The 21280-nt window shown below is 46.6% G+C and overlaps 1 protein-coding gene across 1 annotated transcript; it reads right to left on the reverse strand.

Moving 5' to 3' along the window:
* Window positions 1-184: 184 nt before the first annotated feature.
* On the reverse strand, window positions 185-21271 carry LOC121297942 (arf-GAP with SH3 domain, ANK repeat and PH domain-containing protein 2-like; the record flags this gene model as incomplete). Its single annotated transcript, XM_041224576.1, has 21 exons — window positions 185-1278; window positions 2131-2253; window positions 3208-3389; window positions 3748-3809; window positions 4506-4569; window positions 7328-7501; window positions 8317-8560; window positions 8947-9054; window positions 9346-9413; window positions 10253-10368; window positions 10595-10680; window positions 10845-11031; window positions 12886-12977; window positions 13616-13749; window positions 14534-14697; window positions 15293-15341; window positions 16217-16304; window positions 16638-16707; window positions 17123-17223; window positions 20024-20110; window positions 21200-21271. Coding segments are annotated over 21 exons (2349 nt in total), but the record flags the coding sequence as incomplete, so codon positions are not given.
* Window positions 21272-21280: the final 9 nt, after the last annotated feature.

The raw sequence follows: 21280 nt of genomic DNA on the forward strand, positions 1-21280 counted from the left end.
CTGATACTATTACCACCAAACCCTTCTCTGTATTGACTGAGATACTGGAGGGCTGTAGTGGGGCTGCACTGGTTAACGTCCAGGGCTGGAAACCAGGAGGTCACCGGTTCAAATCCCACCTCTGCCACTGACTCACTCTTAGCAAGTCACTTAACCTCCTTGTGCTCCATCCTGCGGATGAGATGCTAAGTCCTATTGTAAGTGACTACATATAATGCACAGTTCACAGCCTACCTCTGTAAAGCGTTTTGTGATGGTGGCTCATTACGAAAGGTTCTGTATAATAATTAAAGCCCTTGTCTGACTGGGAAACAGACATGAAACATGATTGTCAACAAGTATTCTCCACTGCATCCACACAGGACAGGACAGACTTCAACACACAGCTCAGCGGAATGCAATTTTACACATCTCTGCAACAGGTGTGCTATTAATCTCCTTTGCTTTAGCAGAATCTGTTACAACAAAAGAAAGCTACTGATGATACACCCCAGCGTGTGCTGTTTAACTAGCCCGTGGTCTGGTAGATTGTGCATTGCTTGAATGCTGCTGTATACTGTGTATCTTGTTGCTGTCTTCCATCATAGAAGATAACAGTCAAGCCACTGTATGACCTTAATTGGCACGTGCAAAATGAGTTATTTTGGTCGTAGCCCCTTTTCCAAGGTAATTAACAGATACCAGCCCGAACCTGCTTTCTTTGACTGCCTCTAATCTGAGACAGAGAGATCCGATATGCCACTAAACATTTATGACATATCCAGTGCTTGAATAATACAAAATATACATAAACAGTCAAAGGCTTCACATGCGCCTCTAAAGCACCTAGCCTCTCAGCTTGTACCGCTATATTGTGCACAAGAGCTGTTTCAAGGAGAAGTGCTTTGTTACTGCGCAGAGGTGAACGTTTACAAACGAGTAGGAGGACGTCAACGCTCGAATGCTTCCTAGTAGCTGGCTGATCGCAAAACCTTGTCAAATCTAAAAGATCACAATGATTAGGCAAATGCAATGCGCACACATAGCATGGGTTACACTGCACCCACATTCTTATAGTATTTATTTAACTTGATTAACCAAAATATGTACACTGCTGGCCTGCACATGATCCACACATGCTGTAAAGATTCAGCATCTCCACGTAGTTGCACTGCGGGCTGCTGCACGTCCTGTATGTTGATCTCTGCGTGGCTTTGGTCACTAGTCAGAGAGGATGTGAACAAACGAGGCCGGGAAGAGCCCTTTCTTTTGAGGCTGCTGCCCCTCGATGTAGCCCACCTGCGGAAACACAAACAGCAGGGATGAACGCGCTCACTTTAGCATTCACAGGAGGTGCCATGCTACTTATTAGAAGGATGAGTTCTCAGTCCTGCCTTACACGTGGAGTGCTTTATAATCCTTATTAAGTAATTCATTACTCTTTCAAATTCTCCATCAAACTGATGCATTCACCCCCCAGTGGACAGCAGCCCGACGAGGGGAAAGCATACCCAATGACATCACTGAATTGAATACGCTTCTTTTAGTATTTCTAAATGCGTGTTTAACAGTTATGGAAGAAAGATACTTTAACACTCTTCTTTTTTGTTCAGCTCAGGACAGGGGGGGAGTGGGTGGGGAGCTGTGTTTTAAAGCCAAAATTATAACCCAGCAAAATATCGCCCCACATAAACCAACCCATAGCATCGAATTACAAGTGCTGACACTGCAGTTCATTCAGAAGAATGCACAGCCAGAGCCAGTCTCTGCTCCAGAGGGGTGCATGTAGGGGGTCCAGGACATCTGGAAGGCATTATCAGCTGGGCCCTCACTGTGGGGTCATTCCTTCATGGGAAAGGAAATGTTTTTTTTCCCATTTGCCAGGCCTAAAAATCGCTTTCATCTGTAAAGCCTGGGTCCCAAGATCAATCCCAGCCCATTCCAAAAAACAAGGTTTTGTTTAGTTTTATTTTAGGTTTTGTTTACCCGGGAGTCAGCACACTGGGGTGTTCTTTTGATGCACATTTCTGAGTGGGAGTCTGATCCTCCACACTTTGTACAGAGCATTCAAACAGTATCCACACTGAGGTGAAAGGACCCCCTAGCCACTCCAGAGGTCCTCTCCTCGGATGGGAAGGGGAGGATACCTACCCACCAGTCTGAGTCATCCTCTCCAGTCACCACAATGATCTCTCCTTCCTTGAATGTCAGCTCATCATGATGGTCTGCGATACAATCATAGATTGCCTTCACTCTCCGTATCCTGGGCTTGCCCTGCAAATCAAAACAGAGCCGATCACACATGAATCTCAGCTTTACATCCTCAAATGTTTCAAAAACATACATAAAAATGTTTTGACAGCTGAATCAACACGGTTTAATAATGATAAAGAAATAGGGCTATCGAGTTATAGGATTTTTGTTATGCTGTTCATATTTCAAAGGACACCTCAAAACCAAATTATGTTTTCCACATGGGGCTGTCATAGTGTGCATACTTATTCTGGCTTATCACACAATGTCTATGATTATACCTCTCAGAAATGCAACAGAAAATGCAGAAGTCAGATTACATGTCAGAGTTTAAGAACCCCATTGAATCAGTTACATTGACCTCCGTTCTTGTAGGTCAGTAGGTGGCACCACATGCTAAGGGATAATAATAACAAAACACTCACAAATCCTGTATCACCTAACAAGGACTTTTTAAGCCCAAACACACATTACTGCTAAAGATGGGCAGCGATCAGCTTCAATACCAGCTTAGTAGGTGGCCCAGCAGTCTCGTCAAATGAGATTCACTCCATAAAAACAGGAAAATCTGCAGCTGTTCCTAATCACCCTGCGGTAGAGTTATTTTCCATGAATAAGTCCTAACCTACCAGCGGGAGAAAGCTTGAGACAACCATTTAAACATGCAAAGAACTCCAAACACCCAGTTAACATCATCGCCCAGCATGAGCCCACTTTTTACTGCCTGTCTAACAGCAATGCTATTGGAATCAGGGCAGCATGCAGAACTGTAGGACCGGATGAACTTTACAGGGGATAAGCTAAACAGAACACCGCATTCGGTTCTAATTTCACAGCGCACGAACATAAAGGTAAGAACAGGAATCTTATTAGCATGAAAATCCTGTTTTTCACTGGTGTCCTCACAATGCACATGCACGCACGCACGCTGCTGCTCTATGTACAGTGCCGATGAGACCGGCGGTCCTGCCCTACCACTGTCCTCCTGGGGAGCAGGTGGGGGGCTGATCCATGTGCAGCAGGTTTGGCTCCATTCGCGTTGGAGGCGGAGGACCTTGGCGATGGAGAGTCTGGCTGTAAAGACCTCCCGCTGGGCTGCGGGGGCTGGTTCATCCGAATGGACGAGTCGCTAAAGGCTTCCGGTTTATTAGGCATTCCTGTGAAGATAAAACCATTCGCAACATCTGAAATCCTGGAACTGAACTTGAGTTATCAGTTTTGATGATAAGAATAGAAGAGAATAAGAATACTAATACTATACTAATATACTACTAATAATATGTAGTGATTGATGAGTATCCTATCAATCATCGGAAATACTTCGTGAAGAAGTAATTGAAAAACAGCAAACTCATTATTTTAATAATAGCAACAATTTTCATAAATTAGCTGTGTGAAGAAGGCGGACGTTATCAGTTTATCAGTTTCTTAACAGGCCCCAGAAACGGTAGAATTTGCACAATGCTAGGTTACGCTGGACAGTGCAACTGTTTTTAGACCGGCAGGCAGCTGGACCTTTCTCTGGTAGCTCGGGCAGTGTGTTAAGAGGAGACGCTGTGTATTTCGGTGAACCTAACCTGAAAAAAAACAAAACAAAACTATATTATTGTGCTGTCTGGATCACTGTGTGAGGACGGACTTCAGGATAATATACAGCAGTAGAATACACAAGAATGTCAGTTCAGTGATAGTTTTGACCACTAGAGGGCAATGTCCACAAAACATCCATTTTTACCTACTGTCCGCAACACATACATAACAAAATGAAAACTCAATGATCAGGGCAGAAGTGAAAGGTGTACTGTGCCGTTACGAAGCACACCGAGATCAGAGATTGTGCCGTGGCTGTGACAGCCTTGCTCTGTGCACCACAGCAGGTGAATATGAGTGGCAGCAGCCCCCCTTACCTATTATAATCATTTAGCAGATGCTTTAATCCTAAGCGATTTACAGAGACTAGGGGGTGAACTATGCATCAACTGCTGCTGCTGCTGCAGAGTCACTTCCAGTAGGACCTCGGTTTTACGTCTCATCTGAAGGAGCACAATGAGGTTAAGTGACTTGCTCAGGGTCACATACAGTAGATCAGTGGCTGAGCTATAATCGAACCTCGAACCTCATGGTGACGAGCCCCTTTCTTTAACCACTGGACCACCAAGACGATAAGAGATTGCCAGATTGCCAGAGTTTAGCAGAGAATTGCCAGGCATTAGCAGTGTTAGAGATTAGCAGAGTCAGAGATTAGCAGAGTCAGCAGATCACAACACACTTACACAGGTTTCTGGTAGCTGCTCTCTGCTGCACTCAGACCTCGAGACATCACTGGGCAGGCGTAATCTAAAAATAAAAACACACCCATTATCTGAACAGTTCTACAAGAGCAAGACTGCAGCTATTCAAATCAGACATGCGCCCAATACCTGCTGTACCTTTACAGAAGACATGCAGACTTTTAACAAAGGATACCGGATTAGAAAAAATTGTAAATGTTAACCACTTGGATGAGGTTTCGACGCTAAGCACCCCGAATGCAGAACAACCCACAAGAGACCTTCACATGCCATGAAGCTCAGCTCAGCTACTGTGCAAAAACGAATCAGAGAGACGGGTTATTAGTCTGCCTGTGTCTCTGCACTCTAGACAACAACAGGTACTGAATTCCACAGCCAAGGGGCAAGGCAGAGCCGGCACTGTGTGTGGAGCAGCTCGCCTGGGTTACAAGGAGCTCCCAACTCCAACTCCAACTCCAACTCCAACTCCAACTCCAACTCCAACTCCAACTCCAACTCCAACTCCAACTCCAACTCCAACTCCAACTCCAACTCCAACTCCAACTCCAACTCCAACTCCAACTCCAACTCCTTGATACTTTGGGAGACATAATTGTTGCGATTGTTTAACTGCTTTCATTTGAAGCCTATGTAATTGACAAACAACCAGTGATTTCAATTCAAGTAATTTGTTACTAACAATTGAAATAACTAAGACTACACTATAGAGCAGGATATCTAGACAGCCTCGCTGCCCTCACACCACCCTGAACCATAGAGCAGGATATCTAGACAGCCTCGCTGCCCTCACACCACCCTGAACCATAGAGCAGGATATCTAGACAGCCTCGCTGCCCTCACACCACTCTGAACTATAGAGCAGGATATCTAGACAGCCTCGCTGCCCTCACACCACTCTGAACCATAGAGCAGGATATCTAGACAGCCTCGCTGCCCTCACACCACTCTGAACTATAGAGCAGGATATCTAGACAGCCTCGCTGCCCTCACACCACCCTGAACCATAGAGCAGGATATCTAGACAGCCTCGCTGCCCTCACACCACTCTGAACTATAGAGCAGGATATCTAGACAGCCTCGCTGCCCTCACACCACTCTGAACCATAGAGCAGGATATCTAGACAGCCTCGCTGCCCTCACACCACTCTGAACTATAGAGCAGGATATCTAGACAGCCTCGCTGCCCTCACACCACTCTGAACTATAGAGCAGGATATCTAGACAGCCTCGCTGCCCTCACACCACTCTGAACCATAGAGCAGGATATCTAGACAGCCTCGCTGCCCTCACACCACTCTGAACCATAGAGCAGGATATCTAGACAGCCTCGCTGCCCTCACACCACTCTGAACCATAGAGCAGGATATCTAGACAGCCTCGCTGCCCTCACACCACTCTGAACTATAGAGCAGGATATCTAGACAGCCTCGCTGCCCTCACACCACTCTGAACCATAGAGCAGGATATCTAGACAGCCTCGCTGCCCTCACACCACTCTGAACCATAGAGCAGGATATCTAGACAGCCTCGCTGCCCTCACACCACTCTGAACCATAGAGCAGGATATCTAGACAGCCTCGCTGCCCTCACACCACTCTGAACCATAGAGCAGGATATCTAGACAGCCTCGCTGCCCTCACACCACTCTGAACTATAGAGCAGGATATCTAGACAGCCTCGCTGCCCTCACACCACTCTGAACTATAGAGCAGGATATCTAGACAGCCTCGCTGCCCTCACACCACTCTGAACCATAGAGCAGGATATCTAGACAGCCTCGCTGCCCTCACACCACTCTGAACTATAGAGCAGGATATCTAGACAGCCTCGCTGCCCTCACACCACTCTGAACCATAGAGCAGGATATCTAGACAGCCTCGCTGCCCTCACACCACTCTGAACCATAGAGCAGGATATCTAGACAGCCTCGCTGCCCTCACACCACCCTGAACCATAGAGCAGGATATCTAGACAGCCTCGCTGCCCTCACACCACTCTGAACCATAGAGCAGGATATCTAGACAGCCTCGCTGCCCTCACACCACTCTGAACCATAGAGCAGGATATCTAGACAGCCTCGCTGCCCTCACACCACTCTGAACTATAGAGCAGGATATCTAGACAGCCTCGCTGCCCTCACACCACTCTGAACTATAGAGCAGGATATCTAGACAGCCTCGCTGCCCTCACACCACTCCCCAGGTTCTTATCTGTATTCTAACGCATTCATACTATTGTAGCCCTGCGATGCTGTAGCTCAGAATAAATAAAAACCCCTTCGTTCTTCCAGGGTGTTCTAAGTGTCTATTGTGGTCCCCAGACAGTTGCTAGGAAGCTGGGTTCAATAAATTAACGTCCGGGATCCTGGCAGAGAGTGATGGCACTACACACAGCCCTCCCTGAACTGAATCAACAGTGAACCTCTTGAGCTGACAAGCCACGTCCATGTCAAGCACAGGTTATATGGATATCAAAGAACTAAGGCTCACACATCTATGCCTTGAGTGTGAGTAAGGAAAGCTGAATATTAAAAGCCATTAATCCCATCAGAAGTAAATATATACTATTGTGGCATCAGGTTCCCAAAACTGTCCCTCGCTAGGGGAGTGTAGTGTAGATTAGCTTGTCATGGGATTTCTGCATTGTGCACTGCAGTGCCACCTTGTGACCAAGTGATGCAACTGCATCTCCTTGACTAGGTTTTTTGTTTTTGTTCACATTGGACACTGGTTTATCTGCACATCCCTCCTTCCCTCCGCCCTTCAGCAGTGCAGTCCCCAGTACCCAGCCACGCCTGCACCTACCCGGGGAGATGTGGCGCTGGCTCAGGGGGCTGTGTGGCACCTGGGGGCTGGGCTCCGACAGGGTGCGCTTGTGTCTAATGACTAACGGGGGAGGGGGGTTCCTCTTCTTCATGTTACAGCCAGCTGCGGGGGGGCTAACGTGAGGAGGAGGAGGAGGAGGGGGCACGTTGGGAGCTGAAATGAAGCAAACAAACAAACAAATTAATACACTGCCGGGACACTTTTGACAACACTTATGATTTCTACACGCTGGAGTATTTAACCTGACAGACTGCGGCAGCTTTGCATTGGCTGACTCCACTCTTGAACGAGTGAGGAAACAGCTGGGATTATCAATACAGTGTCCAGACAGTGCAATAAAAACAAGCCAAAAAAAAAAACATATAATCTACTGTGTAGATTGCTTACAGCATGACAACTTTCTATTTATCCAATGTGTGCAGCGCTGCAGAAACCAAAGAGCACCTCAGCTCCAGATACATGGAGTCAGAAACAGTGTCAGCACAGTGGAGCAGGGAACAGAAGAGGAAACAAAAAGTGAACAGCCAAAGAGAGGAGCTGACACTGCTACTAAAAGTGAACTGTGCAGCGGGCAGCATGCAGCGGGATGCACAAACAGAGCGCCACGGTGGATAGTGCTGATCAATGTATGGAAGAGCTTGCAGTGCAGCATGAGGCCTTCATGAAAAAATGAGTTTAATGCAAATTCCCATGTTTTACCATGTGGTGCACGGTTTATGAATCACTCTGTGTGTGTGTGTGTATATAAGAGGGAAGGTGAAGTAAAGCACAGAAAAAGGGCTGAGGGAAATTGTAACACATCTGTATGAATGTACAGGATGAGAACAAGCAGTACAGGCGGAGAGCACACTGGTGCAGGTGAGTGTGGGTGGAGCTCTGCTGGAGTGTGTGAGAGAAATGCATGTGAGTGTGTGGGGTGGAACGGCTTCAGTCACAGAGTCCCAGTGTGAGAAGTGGGGGGGGAGCACCTCTGATGGATAGTCGGGTGGGCAGGGGTGAGGCGGTGTAGCCCAGGGGTGTGGTCTGGGAGGAGTCCAGGCTGCGGCTCTGGTTGGTGGGCGTGGTGTAGGTTTCACGCCAGTGGTCCTGGGGCAGCGCAGCCAGGCGTCTCCCCACCCCGGGGTGACTGGCTCCCTGGTCCTGGGAGGAGCTGCAGGGGGCCTGGTACAGGCTGTGGGGCCTGAAGGAGCGGTCCTTTTTCACAGGTCCTAACTGCAGAGGGAACAGAAAAGATTCAGATGATTGCACTTGAAGTTTAACAGCAAAACTCCTCAGCCCCCTTCTGCCTCTCCTCCACCTCAATGCCACCTGTCTCTCCACCCTCCTCAGTCTCTCCTGCCCTCCTCAGTCTCTCTCCCCCTCCTCAGTCTCACTCCTTCACCTCAGTCTCCCTCCCCCTCCTCAATCTCTCCTGCTCACCTCACTCACTCCCCCACCTCAGTCTCCCCTGCCCTCCTCAGTCTCTCTCCCCCTCCTTAGTCTCTCCTGCCCTCCTCAGTCTCACTTCCCCTCCTTAGTCTCACTCCCTCTCCTCAATCTCTCCTGCCCACCTCAGTCTCCCCTGCCCTCCTCAGTCTCTCCCCTGCCTTCTGCCTCACCTTCTCGTCCAGATCATCGTCACTCTCGTACATGTCCTCCTGCCGCAGTCTCCACTCGTACTCCACGTGCACATGCATGTTGAACAGGTTGCAGTGCGCTTGGTTAATCTGGAAAGACATCACAAATCATGACATCATGTTTGTCACAAAGACTCTTATTCTGCTCTGAACAGGCAGGAACCCAGCAAAGAGAGCTGAACCCAGTGTTTCTAAAGAGCGACGCACCAGCCCTTCAAGGACAGTATTCTGGGTTAGTTTGTATTTGATAAAGCTTATGTTGCAGGGATGGTAATAAATGAACAGTCTACTGCTACATAACAGACAATAAACAGCAGACAAGTCCCGTCAGTCACAACCACGGCTCAGGTAATAAGACCCAGGCGTCTTCAGCTTGCTTACCAGTTCTTCACAATGAGAGTTTCCTAATCTCCGAGCTACATCCAGTCCAGTCTCTCCTTTTTCATTTTCTAGAATAAACAAACAAATACATGAATACATGCATGCATGCATACATACATACACGCATGCATGCAAATCTAAAATAATTTTTTTGATCCCCTACCAACCCCACAGCCACACACACACACACACTAATCATTTTCTTAATGTTGACACCTCTGTGGGAGGAAGGTGAAATAAAAAGCCAAGCATTTTACCCACACATAGCAACAATAAGCACATTTCCCTGCTTGTGAACCTGGTGGACGTTGCAACTACAACCCCTGCAGCAGCTGTCATAGAGAGATCATTCTGAAGCAGAACTGCACTGCACACACTGGTAAGAATATAGATCAGGTTGTGGAAATGTTTCAATCAATGCAACATTTACCACGAAAAAGAAAACAAACAAAAAAAGCACAAAGGAAAACGTGCTGAAAAGTGTGAATTGAAGCAGCTAATCGGTATGTAGCTAGATCACACAGGAAATCAGATTTAAACCTAGTTTAATACCAGGAGCCCCTGTCAGAGGGATTCTTAACGGGACTACAAACAAGCTGTAGAATCTGCAGTAGCTTCAGCCTTGTCAGTCAGATTATCAGGACTAGTAACAGCCTGTCTGGCAAAGAGAGGCGCATGAATTATTCCTCAGTTGAACTGAACTCTCTGTTGTAAAGCCTCTGATTGGATAAGACAATCCACAAGGTTTACTACACAGGGCTTGTCGGAAAATGTAAGCGATAACTACATCAAGCTCCGAGCGTACAAGGAGATAACTGAGAAGATGAGACAGCGAGTGCAGCCAGGGAGTCTGTGGTCATCCTCTAGTTGTAGCGATTTATATGGATTTTCTTGCATTGTTCCTTACTGATGTGAGTGTTGGCCTTTGCGCGCAGCAGCAGTTTGAGGCATTCTGTTTTGTTGTGCAGGCAGCAGTAATGAAGGGCAGTGTTCCCCCGGACAGTCTGCCTATCCAGGTTGTTGCTGGAAAACAAAACAGGCATGGTGTTCACCTGAGTTCGCTTGACAGGAAGGGCTTCGTCAACACATTATGCCAACATACTGTCAGCTCCTGCTTCGCTTTTGTTGCCCCCTCTACATCTTTTTATAGTTCTGCACAACACTCCTATGAAAATATTTATTTTTGCAAAGCTCCTGCACTGGCCAGATCTTCAAGCCCACATCCCCGTGGTTTTGCTCCAGCGCTTACCAGTTTTGCACCAGGAAGTCCACCATGTGCAGGGAGGTGCGATCAGACAACAGCACGGCGAGATGCAGAGCTGCTTCCCCGTGCTCCTGCAGACACAAAGGATGAAGCCATATGAAGGGGTTATTATGTAGTTCTCCTGGGTTTCCAATTAAGCTGTCCCGCGCTCTCTTACCTGAGCAGGGATAGGTCACTGAGATCCTGCCTCACCTGTGCATGGATAGGAAGGGGGGTCACTGAGATCCTGCCTCACCTGTGCATGGATAGGAAGGGGGTCACTGAGATCCTGCCCCTCTGCGTACACCTGCAGCAGCGTGAACATGTCCTTACTCTTCACACCTTCCAGCAGCTGCTTCCGCAGAGACATAGGGCTGCCCCCGCCCTTCTTGGAGAACCGTCTCTCCATGTACTTGGCAATGATGAAATCCTTCCGTGCAGTCCTGCCCAGGGACAGAAAGAACTCAGTTCAATCCATTAACACGTACATACAAGTATTTGTTGATTTTGATTGGGCTCGGGTTTTTTTTTTTTTTTTTTTTTTTTTTTTTTTTTTTTTTACAAAATACACCTAACCTGACATGTCTCTGATGACGCTGTAATTATACGCATATGTGGGCATCTGGAATAAACACTGTCAATACACAACCACGTATATAAAAACGATCTGCAGCTTCAGAATAGCTCACAGAACATTCTTTAGTTTGTGCAGTCTCAGGCAGGGAAGCACCTGCCAAACAAGTGTTAGGCTGTTGGTTTGTTGAATTGGTTCCCATTTCTCTTGTTCGCACCTGCACTGTTGTTTACTTTTCCTTCAGATCAGTAACGCTGCAGCCAGGGTGCAAAGATAGGCATTTATTTTGTGGAAAACAAACCCACAACATCAACAACCACAATATTAAAGTACCTTTCAATGCTCTAGTTATTGCAAAAATATGCCTATAGCAATTTGCAATTAAAAATCATCTAGCCACACTATTACTAATACTTGTTGGAATTCCCTCTGGCCTCAATGACATAATCATGCAAAAATTCACAGTAAATGCTCAACAAAACCACACCAAACAAACCTCACAAAGCACTGTGCAGCACGATGTTCTGACAGACCTCACAAAGCACTGTGCAGCACGATGTTCTGAGACCTCACAAAGCACTGTGCAGCACGATGTTCTGACAGACCTCACAAAGCACTGTGCAGCACGATGTTCTGACAGACCTCACAAAGCACTGTGCAGCACGATGTTCTGAGAGACCTCACAAAGCACTGTGCAGCACGATGTTCTGACAGACCTCACAAAGCACTGTGCAGCACGATGTTCTGAGAGACCTGCACTGTGCAGCACGATGTTCTGACAGACCTCACAAAGCACTGGGTAGCACGATGTTCTGACAGACCTCACAAAGCACTGGGTAGCACGATGTTCTGACAGACCTCACAAAGCACTGTGCAGCACAATGTTCTGAGAGACCTCACAAAGCACTGTGCAGCACGATGTTCTGGCAAACTGCAATACCAAGCATGCCCAGGGTGTCAATGTTAAAACATAATCAAAAGGTATTTGTGTGGTGCAGCACACTGGTCCTAGTGGCAGTCCCCCAGCGTGGTGCTGATCACAATGAAGTGGCTCATGTTGACAGGGATGTCGTGCTTCACACACACAGGAGTAAGTCAAGATTGATTTGACTTGCACGTGCGTTTCAAAAGAGATCCATAGGCTGCTGTCTGTGTCTCTGTTCATGCAAGGCCAATGGCACACGCATATGACAGTGGTGGCCCTGAGAGAACGAGCAATGCTGTGTCGGTCAATAAGGAGGCAGTGTGGAGTGGTGATAAGAGGGGAGGGATAAGCAGACTATCCTGGCTTCAGATCTCAAACCAGAGACTCGCCGAGCGTGCAACCAAGGGGGTGGGGCAGGTTACTTTGTATTCTCATGCTTTCACAGCTCAAAGCAGTTTATCAAACAAAAGGGCCCTTATCTTGGAAAAGTAATCTTAGAGAGTAGATAACCAGAATAGCTGAATCTCGCAGCTTGTCTTATTTCAACAGTGTAACCGGCTGCCTGCTTCGATGACTTTCTCCAGGTCATTCTTCCCAGTTCCCACTGCCATTGCAGCAACATCTTCATACATGCATCTATATCAAGTTATAATGTAAGCATGGGGAAACCACAATGCAACACCACTGTGCAAATTTACCATGGTGAACTTTTATACAGGTTTAGAAAATCACTTCTCTACCCAAGAATATTGTTTGCTCTGAAAGCGAGTTGCCAGTATGTCTTTGGTAATCACTTACATGTTACTTTCTGTAGATGGCTTGCATGCTGGGCTGGGTAGGTTGGCTTCCACAATCTCATTAAACCCTGAGTTTCCAATGTTCTTGGCCAGCTAGAGAAGAATCAACAGTGAACAGTGGATGGAGACAGCGGCAAACTCCCCAAGTGCGCATGCTGCCCCCCGCCAGACAAAATACAAGGCAGAACACTCACTTGGATTTCAAGAGCTGCTTTGCACATAATCTGCATTCTCCTAGCGTTTCACTGCTTACCTGTTACATGTGTTCTGTGTAATGCTCTATTGTTGTTCCTCTTATATCATGGTTTGCCATGTTTGCTTTTAACTATTCCTGCATCTGAAAAGACTCCTCGGGGCAGATTTTTAGCATTGCGCTGTGCACTGCAGCCTGTGCAACGCTAATATGCTTCCCCACTTCCTTTAATAAAATCAACCTTGAGGAGTCTTTTCAGAAGCAGCAGTTGCATGAACAGTCAATAGCAAACGTGGCAAAATGATGTCACTGCTGGTAAATCCGCCATCCATCGCTCTTGGAATAACCCCAGTACTCCACGACCGCTGTTGGCGTGTCCTCCATTTTCCTTATCGTTAATCCGGAAGGATATCATATCATTTAATTCATTTGAAGTGACGTTTGAATTTCCGCCACGTCTATTCATGTAGCACAGTAGAGATCACGATGTCAGTTTGAAAATGATTAGAAACGCATGACTGTCAGGAGGGGGACGCACCAGCAGCTCCGAAGTTCCCAGTTTGTCGAGCGAGAGGGACTGGATGCGAGAGAAGTGCACGCCCATCTCCCGGTGGATCCCGGAGCATTCGATACAGGTCAGGATCCCCAGGTTGGTAGACAGCCAGGTGGGATCTGAGGAGGACAGTCATGTAATCAATATCAGCAACAGAACAGCCTGAAAGCATCTACTGCATATTATTAATGCAAATGCTAGACCACTTTGTGCTTTAATTCAGCATCTTAACCCCAATCACTAACTTAACTATTTGATTTCCTATGCACAACAAATCAAATCTGCAGCAGCAATGTGGTGTTCTGATACATTTGCACACGACTCTATAAACTTCAGGTAAGATCTTATTTCAATACATATATATTTGAGCTGCAACTCTGGCAACATTCTGACAGCAGTCGCAGTGCAGTTGAACCACAGCGGCTGTGCAATTACTCCACAGTGTGACTGCGCCATGCTGTCTGTGCCAGATCACTGTACCTCCACTGCTGCAATTCCATAAGGAAAACAGAAATTATACTCATTAGTACATTATTTTATTTAACTGTATCCACAACTTTTCCTTCATAAGCTATCTACACTAAAGCTTAAGAAAGAAGTCCTATATCCATTGATAAACTACTCCTCTCAAGAATCTGCTTAGTACTACCATTCATTAGCTTAAACATTCAGCAGCCTCTTGAGTGGTTTACAGTTGGTTCCCTCCATTGCACTGCAACAATCTCCGAATCTAACCAGCCTGCTTGCAAGCTGTTCCACAGGCAGTACCGGAGAGTTCCTGCAGAGGAAGCAGCACTGGCAGTAGCCTTAAAGAACTGCACCACTCACATTATACAGTGCAGGCTATCTGACTCCGATCAGGGAAGAAGGCGATGGTGGAGGAGCTCTGAACTCCTTTCTCACCTGGAGCCCCGCAGTCACAGCAGACATGGTTCCCTGGCATGCGCTTGACGTCCTCGATGATGGCCTTGGTTAGATCCTCGATGCTATTCTCCCCGCTTGGCCTCTTCTCATCCAGGGCCACGTTCAAGGCCTCCTGCTTGCTGTTGGTGAGGACAGAGATCCACCTTCCAGGTGAAAGAAACAATAAGCAATGCTGTTAACCAGCTGCAAACCGCTCCTGCCTGTTTCATATTCCCCAAAGTCTTTGACACCTTGCATCTGGGGTTCACTGCATCGTTCAGGGTTTAGCTGGGCCACTGTGCCTCTGGACCGATCTGTCTCTTCAATGGACTGTCACACGGCCCAGGGCTGCAGAGAAATCAGTCTGGATCAGCAGCTCAGTTTATGAAGGCGCTAAAGAGCTACTGAAGCCATTCAGTTTGACAGCTAGTGATGCTGTGTGGCAGCCCAGTGAAGTGTCACTCTGTGCGCATACTGCTTATTCACTTTTAAAACAAATGTCCCTTCCAAAGAGAGTTGTGTTCGCTACCTTTTATTAGCATTAGTGTTAGTTTTGATCCAAGCTTGACCAGCTAATGATGCACATACAACGATTGGGAGAGGAGTGGAAACAGTTTCATTTGATCAGAACATGCAGAAACTGCTGTTGTGTTTCTAACACAACTGTGTAATTCACCACCACATGGGGTTTCCTGCTTGCAGAATAACACGTGTATTAACATGAATACTTTCAGGATAAAGCAATGAGATTTTACTTACGCGGCACACTCCAGATCATCCTCCGCTAGAAAGTGATATGTGCGATTATCTACACCAGAAATAATAAGAATATTATTAACAACAAGGACAATGAACACAACTGTAGTATCAAACAGTTTACCCAGAGAACAGAGCCAGCACGTCAATGTAAAATCCACTTCTCTAAAAGCTTGTCAATAAAAACCACTTTTCTACCCAGAAGGCTCTGTTCTCAGGGTTCTAGGTCAGGTTTCCATGGACACTGGGTTAAGGTAACAGAAACATTTATCATACACTTTGCCCTCTGTTTTATAATCCGCCCTTTGCATCCGTTTTAAGGTTGCTAAGGCAACCCGAGCTCATTGACCAATCACAAATGGTCTTCAGTCTCCTGGCTTTGGTCCAAGTCTCTCCAGGCAAACAGAAAACAAAATTAAAAAACAGCCAATTAAACACGACAACAGGCTGTCTCGACTGGTCCCGGGCCACAGCTAGGGTCAACACTACAAGCCTAACTGTCGCCAATGCTTGTATTACAGTATTGTGAGAGCTCAAATCAAACACACTCCTATAACAATCCGTTTAAAAGAGACCGCTCTTAAAATGGACTTGTTAGAATTATGGTCTTTATAGACATGTGGTCTTAAGAAGCGATTCATCAGTGCGCTCTCTATAGATAGACAAATCCAAATGATATACCAGGACGACAGTCTGGTTTTGTTCATTGCCAGTGTTCGAGTGTGGGTGTTACTGCTTTTATTCATGATGTCACTGGAGATGTGGAATGTGCAAGGTGATTAGAAAGTACATTTACCACGTCATTGATGTGGTAAAGTTACTTTGTAATCACCCTGTACATTAGTTTTGTTTTTATTTTTAATATATGTTTACCGGGTGGCAGGTTCAGACACGTTGCATTGACACGGATTTAAAGACTGGACTTACGCGAGATAAGATCAAAGCACTTCTTGTCCTCCAAACTTGGTTTCACTTGACAGGTTAGAAGATTTAGCTTAGCAGGGGGTCTGTTTGGCTAAAAAGAAACAGAAAGTGGTACTGTTGGTATTTCATAAATTAATACAAAACATTTAAGTTTCAAAACGTGTTATATGTCATGATATTTTGCTAAAGCACCCCCATCCCAGCATCTCCATAGATGCACAGGACTGCAATGTGCTGTGTCCTAACGTGCGGAATACAAACACAAAATAGATACTGTGTAACATAGCATAATTAAAAGTCTGATAATTGGGATAATGGATCAGATTCCCAACTGAATTTCAAAATGCACACTTCAAGACTCCCAGTGTATAATAACCGGGGTTCTAGTCCAGACTCTCTCTCTCTCTCTCAGTTACACACTCACTGTTCCATGTGCTATAGTCAGGTAGCAGTTCTGCACCGCGCACTTCCTCTTCTGCCAAACTTTACGCAACCTGCAAACAAACATAAACAAATCAGTTACTAATGACTGACTGAAGAGGCTTGGTTCTGGATAGACAGCAGCACTTGAAGGAATTCAGCGAACTGGGTAATGAATTGGCATCTCAGCCCACTGAACTGAATGGAAAGGCGAGTGCTGGACGTGAACCTCTAACCAGATGGCGAGAAGACAAACTGCTTACCGTTCAACTAAAGAGCCAGCTCTGGCAGTCGAGAGGCAAGTACGGGTGCTGATGTCAGTGTTATTAACTCATCAGCTGCTAGTATTATTAACTGATCTGGAAACTGAGTCAGAGTGAAAATAGCTGGAAAACTGAGTGCTGTACGCTGCAAGAAAGCTGTTCTGACTGACAGTTAAGACCATGTGCTGCCCCCCTTTGAATTGCATGTTCATGTAAAGCTGCTTACCCGTCACTCTTCTTGTAGAGGCACCCTGACTTCTCCGTGCCGTACTGCTTGTTCCCCTGCAGCTGGTGCATGCTGTACACAGTCTGCCGGCTCAGGGACTCCTTCACAAGAGCAGAAGGGTCGGTTAGCGGAGGGAGGGTGACTATGTGCCACACAGGGGTTGGCAAGCCCAGCTCTCAAATCTAATCTCAGCCTTCCCAATTTCACGCTTTGACAGGGACCAAGCGCATTTCACACTGGAGGTTAAAGCTCCTGCAATTGAACCCACAGGACCCAGATAGAGAGCAGCTGTGCGATGCTCAGGTCTCTGGTTTCATTATTTAAAACAAGAGAGAAGACAAGGCAGAGGGGCTGCAGAGCTGAGATCTGGGCTGTATGTGAGCCAGCACTAGCAGAATGTGGAAGGGCTGCAGAGCTGAGATCTGGGCTGTATGTGAGCCAGCACTAGGAGAAGGAGGAGGGGCTACAGAGCTGAGATCTGGGCTGTAAGTGAGCCAGCACTAGGGGAATGTGGAGGGGCTGCAGAGCTGAGATCTGCGCTGTATGTGAGCCAGCACTAGGGGAATGTGGAGGGGCTGCAGAGCTGAGATCTGGGCTGTATGTGAGCCAGCACTAGGAGAATGCCTGGAGGAGCCGGGTGGCACAGCGGTTCACCTCTGGAGTCACAGACTGGTTGTGGTTGAATGTAATAAGTCTGGTGATGTCAGCATCATGGAAGCAGCACACAGAGAGCAGGAGAGGTGCAGAATGGAATGGCAGGGAGTTGGGGTACATTCAAGATCGCTAAGGTGCATGGGCAGAGCTAAAGCATGCAAGTACATTTACTCCATACAGATTGGGTGCGCAGTGCTGTGTACAGTGTGAGTGTGTCTGTGCGTGCAGTGCTGTGTACAGTGTGAGTGTGTATGTGTGTCTGTGCATGTGCCTTAGGGTCTTAAATTTTTGTATTCCATTCATGTTGTTCAGGTCAATCTGTATGGAGTAAAGGTACTTGCATGCTTTAGCACACACTCACACTGTATACAGCACTGCGCGCAGACACACACAGACTCACACTGTATACAGCACTGCGCGCAGACACACACACACACACTGTATACAGCACTGCACGCAGACACACACTCACACTGTATACAGCACTGCGCGCAGACACACACACACACACACACACTGTATACAGCACTGGGTGCAGACACACACACACTCACACTGTATACAGCACTGCGCACAGACACACACTCACACTGTATACAGCACTGCGCGCAGACACACACACTGTATACAGCACTGCGCACAGACACACACACTCACACCCTTTACAGCACTGTGCGCAGACACACACACACTGTATACACACTGTATACACACACTGCACACACACACACACACACACTGTATACAGCACTGCGCACAGACACACACACACACACACACACTCACACTGTTTACAGCACTCCGCGCAGACACACACACACACTCACACTGTATACAGCACTGCGCGCAGACACACACACTGTATACAGCACTGCGCACAGACACACACACTCACACCCTTTACAGCACTGTGCGCAGACACACACACACTGTATACAACACTGCGCACAGACACACACACACTCACACCGTTTACAGCACTGTGCGCAGACACACACACACTGTATACAGCACTGCGCACAGACACACACACATACACTCACACCATTTACAGCACTCCGCGCAGACACACACACATACACTCACACTGTATACAGCACTGCGCGCACTGACTCACACTGTATACAACACTGTGTACACAAACACGCACGCACAGGCACACACACTGTAGACAGCACTGCACGCACACACAAAGACACACATTCACACTGTATACAGCACTGGGTGCAGACACACACACTGTATACAGCACTGCGCGCAGACACACACACACACTCACACCGTTTACAGCACTGCGTGTAGACACACACACACTGTATACAGCACTGCGTGTAGACACACACACACTGTATACAGCACTGCGCGCAGACACATACACACACACACACTGTATACAGCACTGCGCGCAGACACACACACACAAACACACACACACACACACACCGTTTACAGCACTGCTCGCAGACACACACACATACACTCACACTGTATACAGCACTGCGCGCACTGACACACACACTGTATACAGCACTGTGTACACAAACACGCACGCACAGGCACACACACTGTAGACAGCACTGCAAGCACACACAAAGACACACATTCACACTGTATACAGCACTGTGCACAAAAACACGCACGCACAGGCACACACACTGTAGACAGCACTGCACGCACACACACAGACACACACTCACACTGTATACAGCACTGTACACACAAAAACACGCACGCACAGGCACACACACTGTAGACAGCACTGCACGCACACACACAGAATACAGCACTGTACACACAAAAACATGCACGGACACATGTAGATACAACACATTTACAATAGCAGAGCTACCAGCGCATAGATACAAACTCACTCTCCTGGACTTTAGCAGCAGCAGCAGCAGCAGAGGGAAAGCAGTCAATGAAAAATAAATGTTTAGACAAAACAAAACAAAACAACCACACAGACAGTCAGACAGCAGCTATTGCAATAAATCTGAGCGGTGTATCAGATGCCATGCAATACACAGTAGAACAACCAGACACAATGACATAAGGAACAGTATACAAAGTCCTTTCACAGCGCAAAACAAAAGACAAAATACAATTGACCTCTATTTGAAAATCTAAAGTTGCTATTGTGACATCACACTGCTACAAGGTGCCCACTGAAATGTGAAAAGTGCGTGCGCTTTGGAGCAGCCACACCTGCAGCTGACTGTGTGAATGCCCCATGGTGCCGGGTCCTACCTCTTTCTGGTCGAGTTGCAGCGCTGGTCTCAGCTGGTCCCGGAGAGAACACAACTGCTTCTTCTCCTCGTCCTGCCTCTGCTTGATCTGAGAGAGAGAGAGAGAGAGGGGGAGGAGGGCACAGGCCTAAATCACAGACAGCCTTTGCAATCTCATGTATTATTATTCATTCTTCTTTGCAAACTCATGTATTATTATTCATTCTTCTTTGCAAACTCATGTATTATTATTCATTCTTCTTTGCAAACTCATGTATTATTATACATTCTTGAACTCGCTCTGTTTCTCTACACCCTACGCATTCTTCCCTCTTGTGTCAGGAGTTTGTTTGTTGGTTTTGTTTCTGAACTGTGTGGAACTGCACACTCAGGCCATTTCTACAGCTGGTACAAACATTATTTTTGCTGTAGTAGTTAACAATGCTATTCCTTTGTGCAAGTCTCTTATGCATTTACCATAATATACCCTGGTTTGCCATGTTTATCAACATGCTTTACCATACATCGCTATTCCTTACCATGCTTTCACTACACATTATTGCACTTGTATTATGCTTTTGCTGTGGGAAAGCTTTTATAAGGGGTGGCCCTAAAAGTGTATTATCATAATATCTTACACAGGCTTGGCATATTTAATCTCAATTAAAAAAATAATAAGCAGTTTATAAGATTGAGATCTTCCAAAGCAGACACCAGGGTCCCTCTGCTTACATATCACCTCCAGCATACCCCCTGGGTGCTGAAGTCTATATCTAAAGACAGCAGCCACTATTCGTGTTTATTCAAATGTGATTTCAAGGTAGTTTCAAAGAGGAGGCGAAAGGCATGGAAAAGCACGTGATGCGAATCAATAAAACATTTTAATCCGAGGTACAAAATCAATAAGCTCTATCAAAACACAGCATAACAACCTTTTATCAGCTGCAAGAGCCGACATGGCAAATAAACAGACGTGTCTTCATTTCAAACTACATACAGTTATTTATGTTTTATTTTTACTATGCTTGAAAGTTGTGCTAACCAATGTTTTAAAAGCCTCCTTTAAACACATTTTTCTTTGCCGTGTTTTCAGTACTGTGTGCTTTTATACTTCTTCCCCACACGTGGCTGTGCTTTTGCTATTGTACCCCGCAGTAGGCTCTGAGACTGGCTGTGTAGCGGGGCTGTGAATACTCACTCCAGCCAGCGATGAAAGTAGAACTTCTATGTACAGCTTCAGCTTCTCAGTGGCTGCTAAACATTCCTGAAAGAAACTTAA

This window comes from Polyodon spathula, chromosome 23 (assembly GCF_017654505.1).
Source record: "Polyodon spathula isolate WHYD16114869_AA chromosome 23, ASM1765450v1, whole genome shotgun sequence".
Lineage (NCBI taxonomy): Eukaryota > Metazoa > Chordata > Actinopteri > Acipenseriformes > Polyodontidae > Polyodon > Polyodon spathula.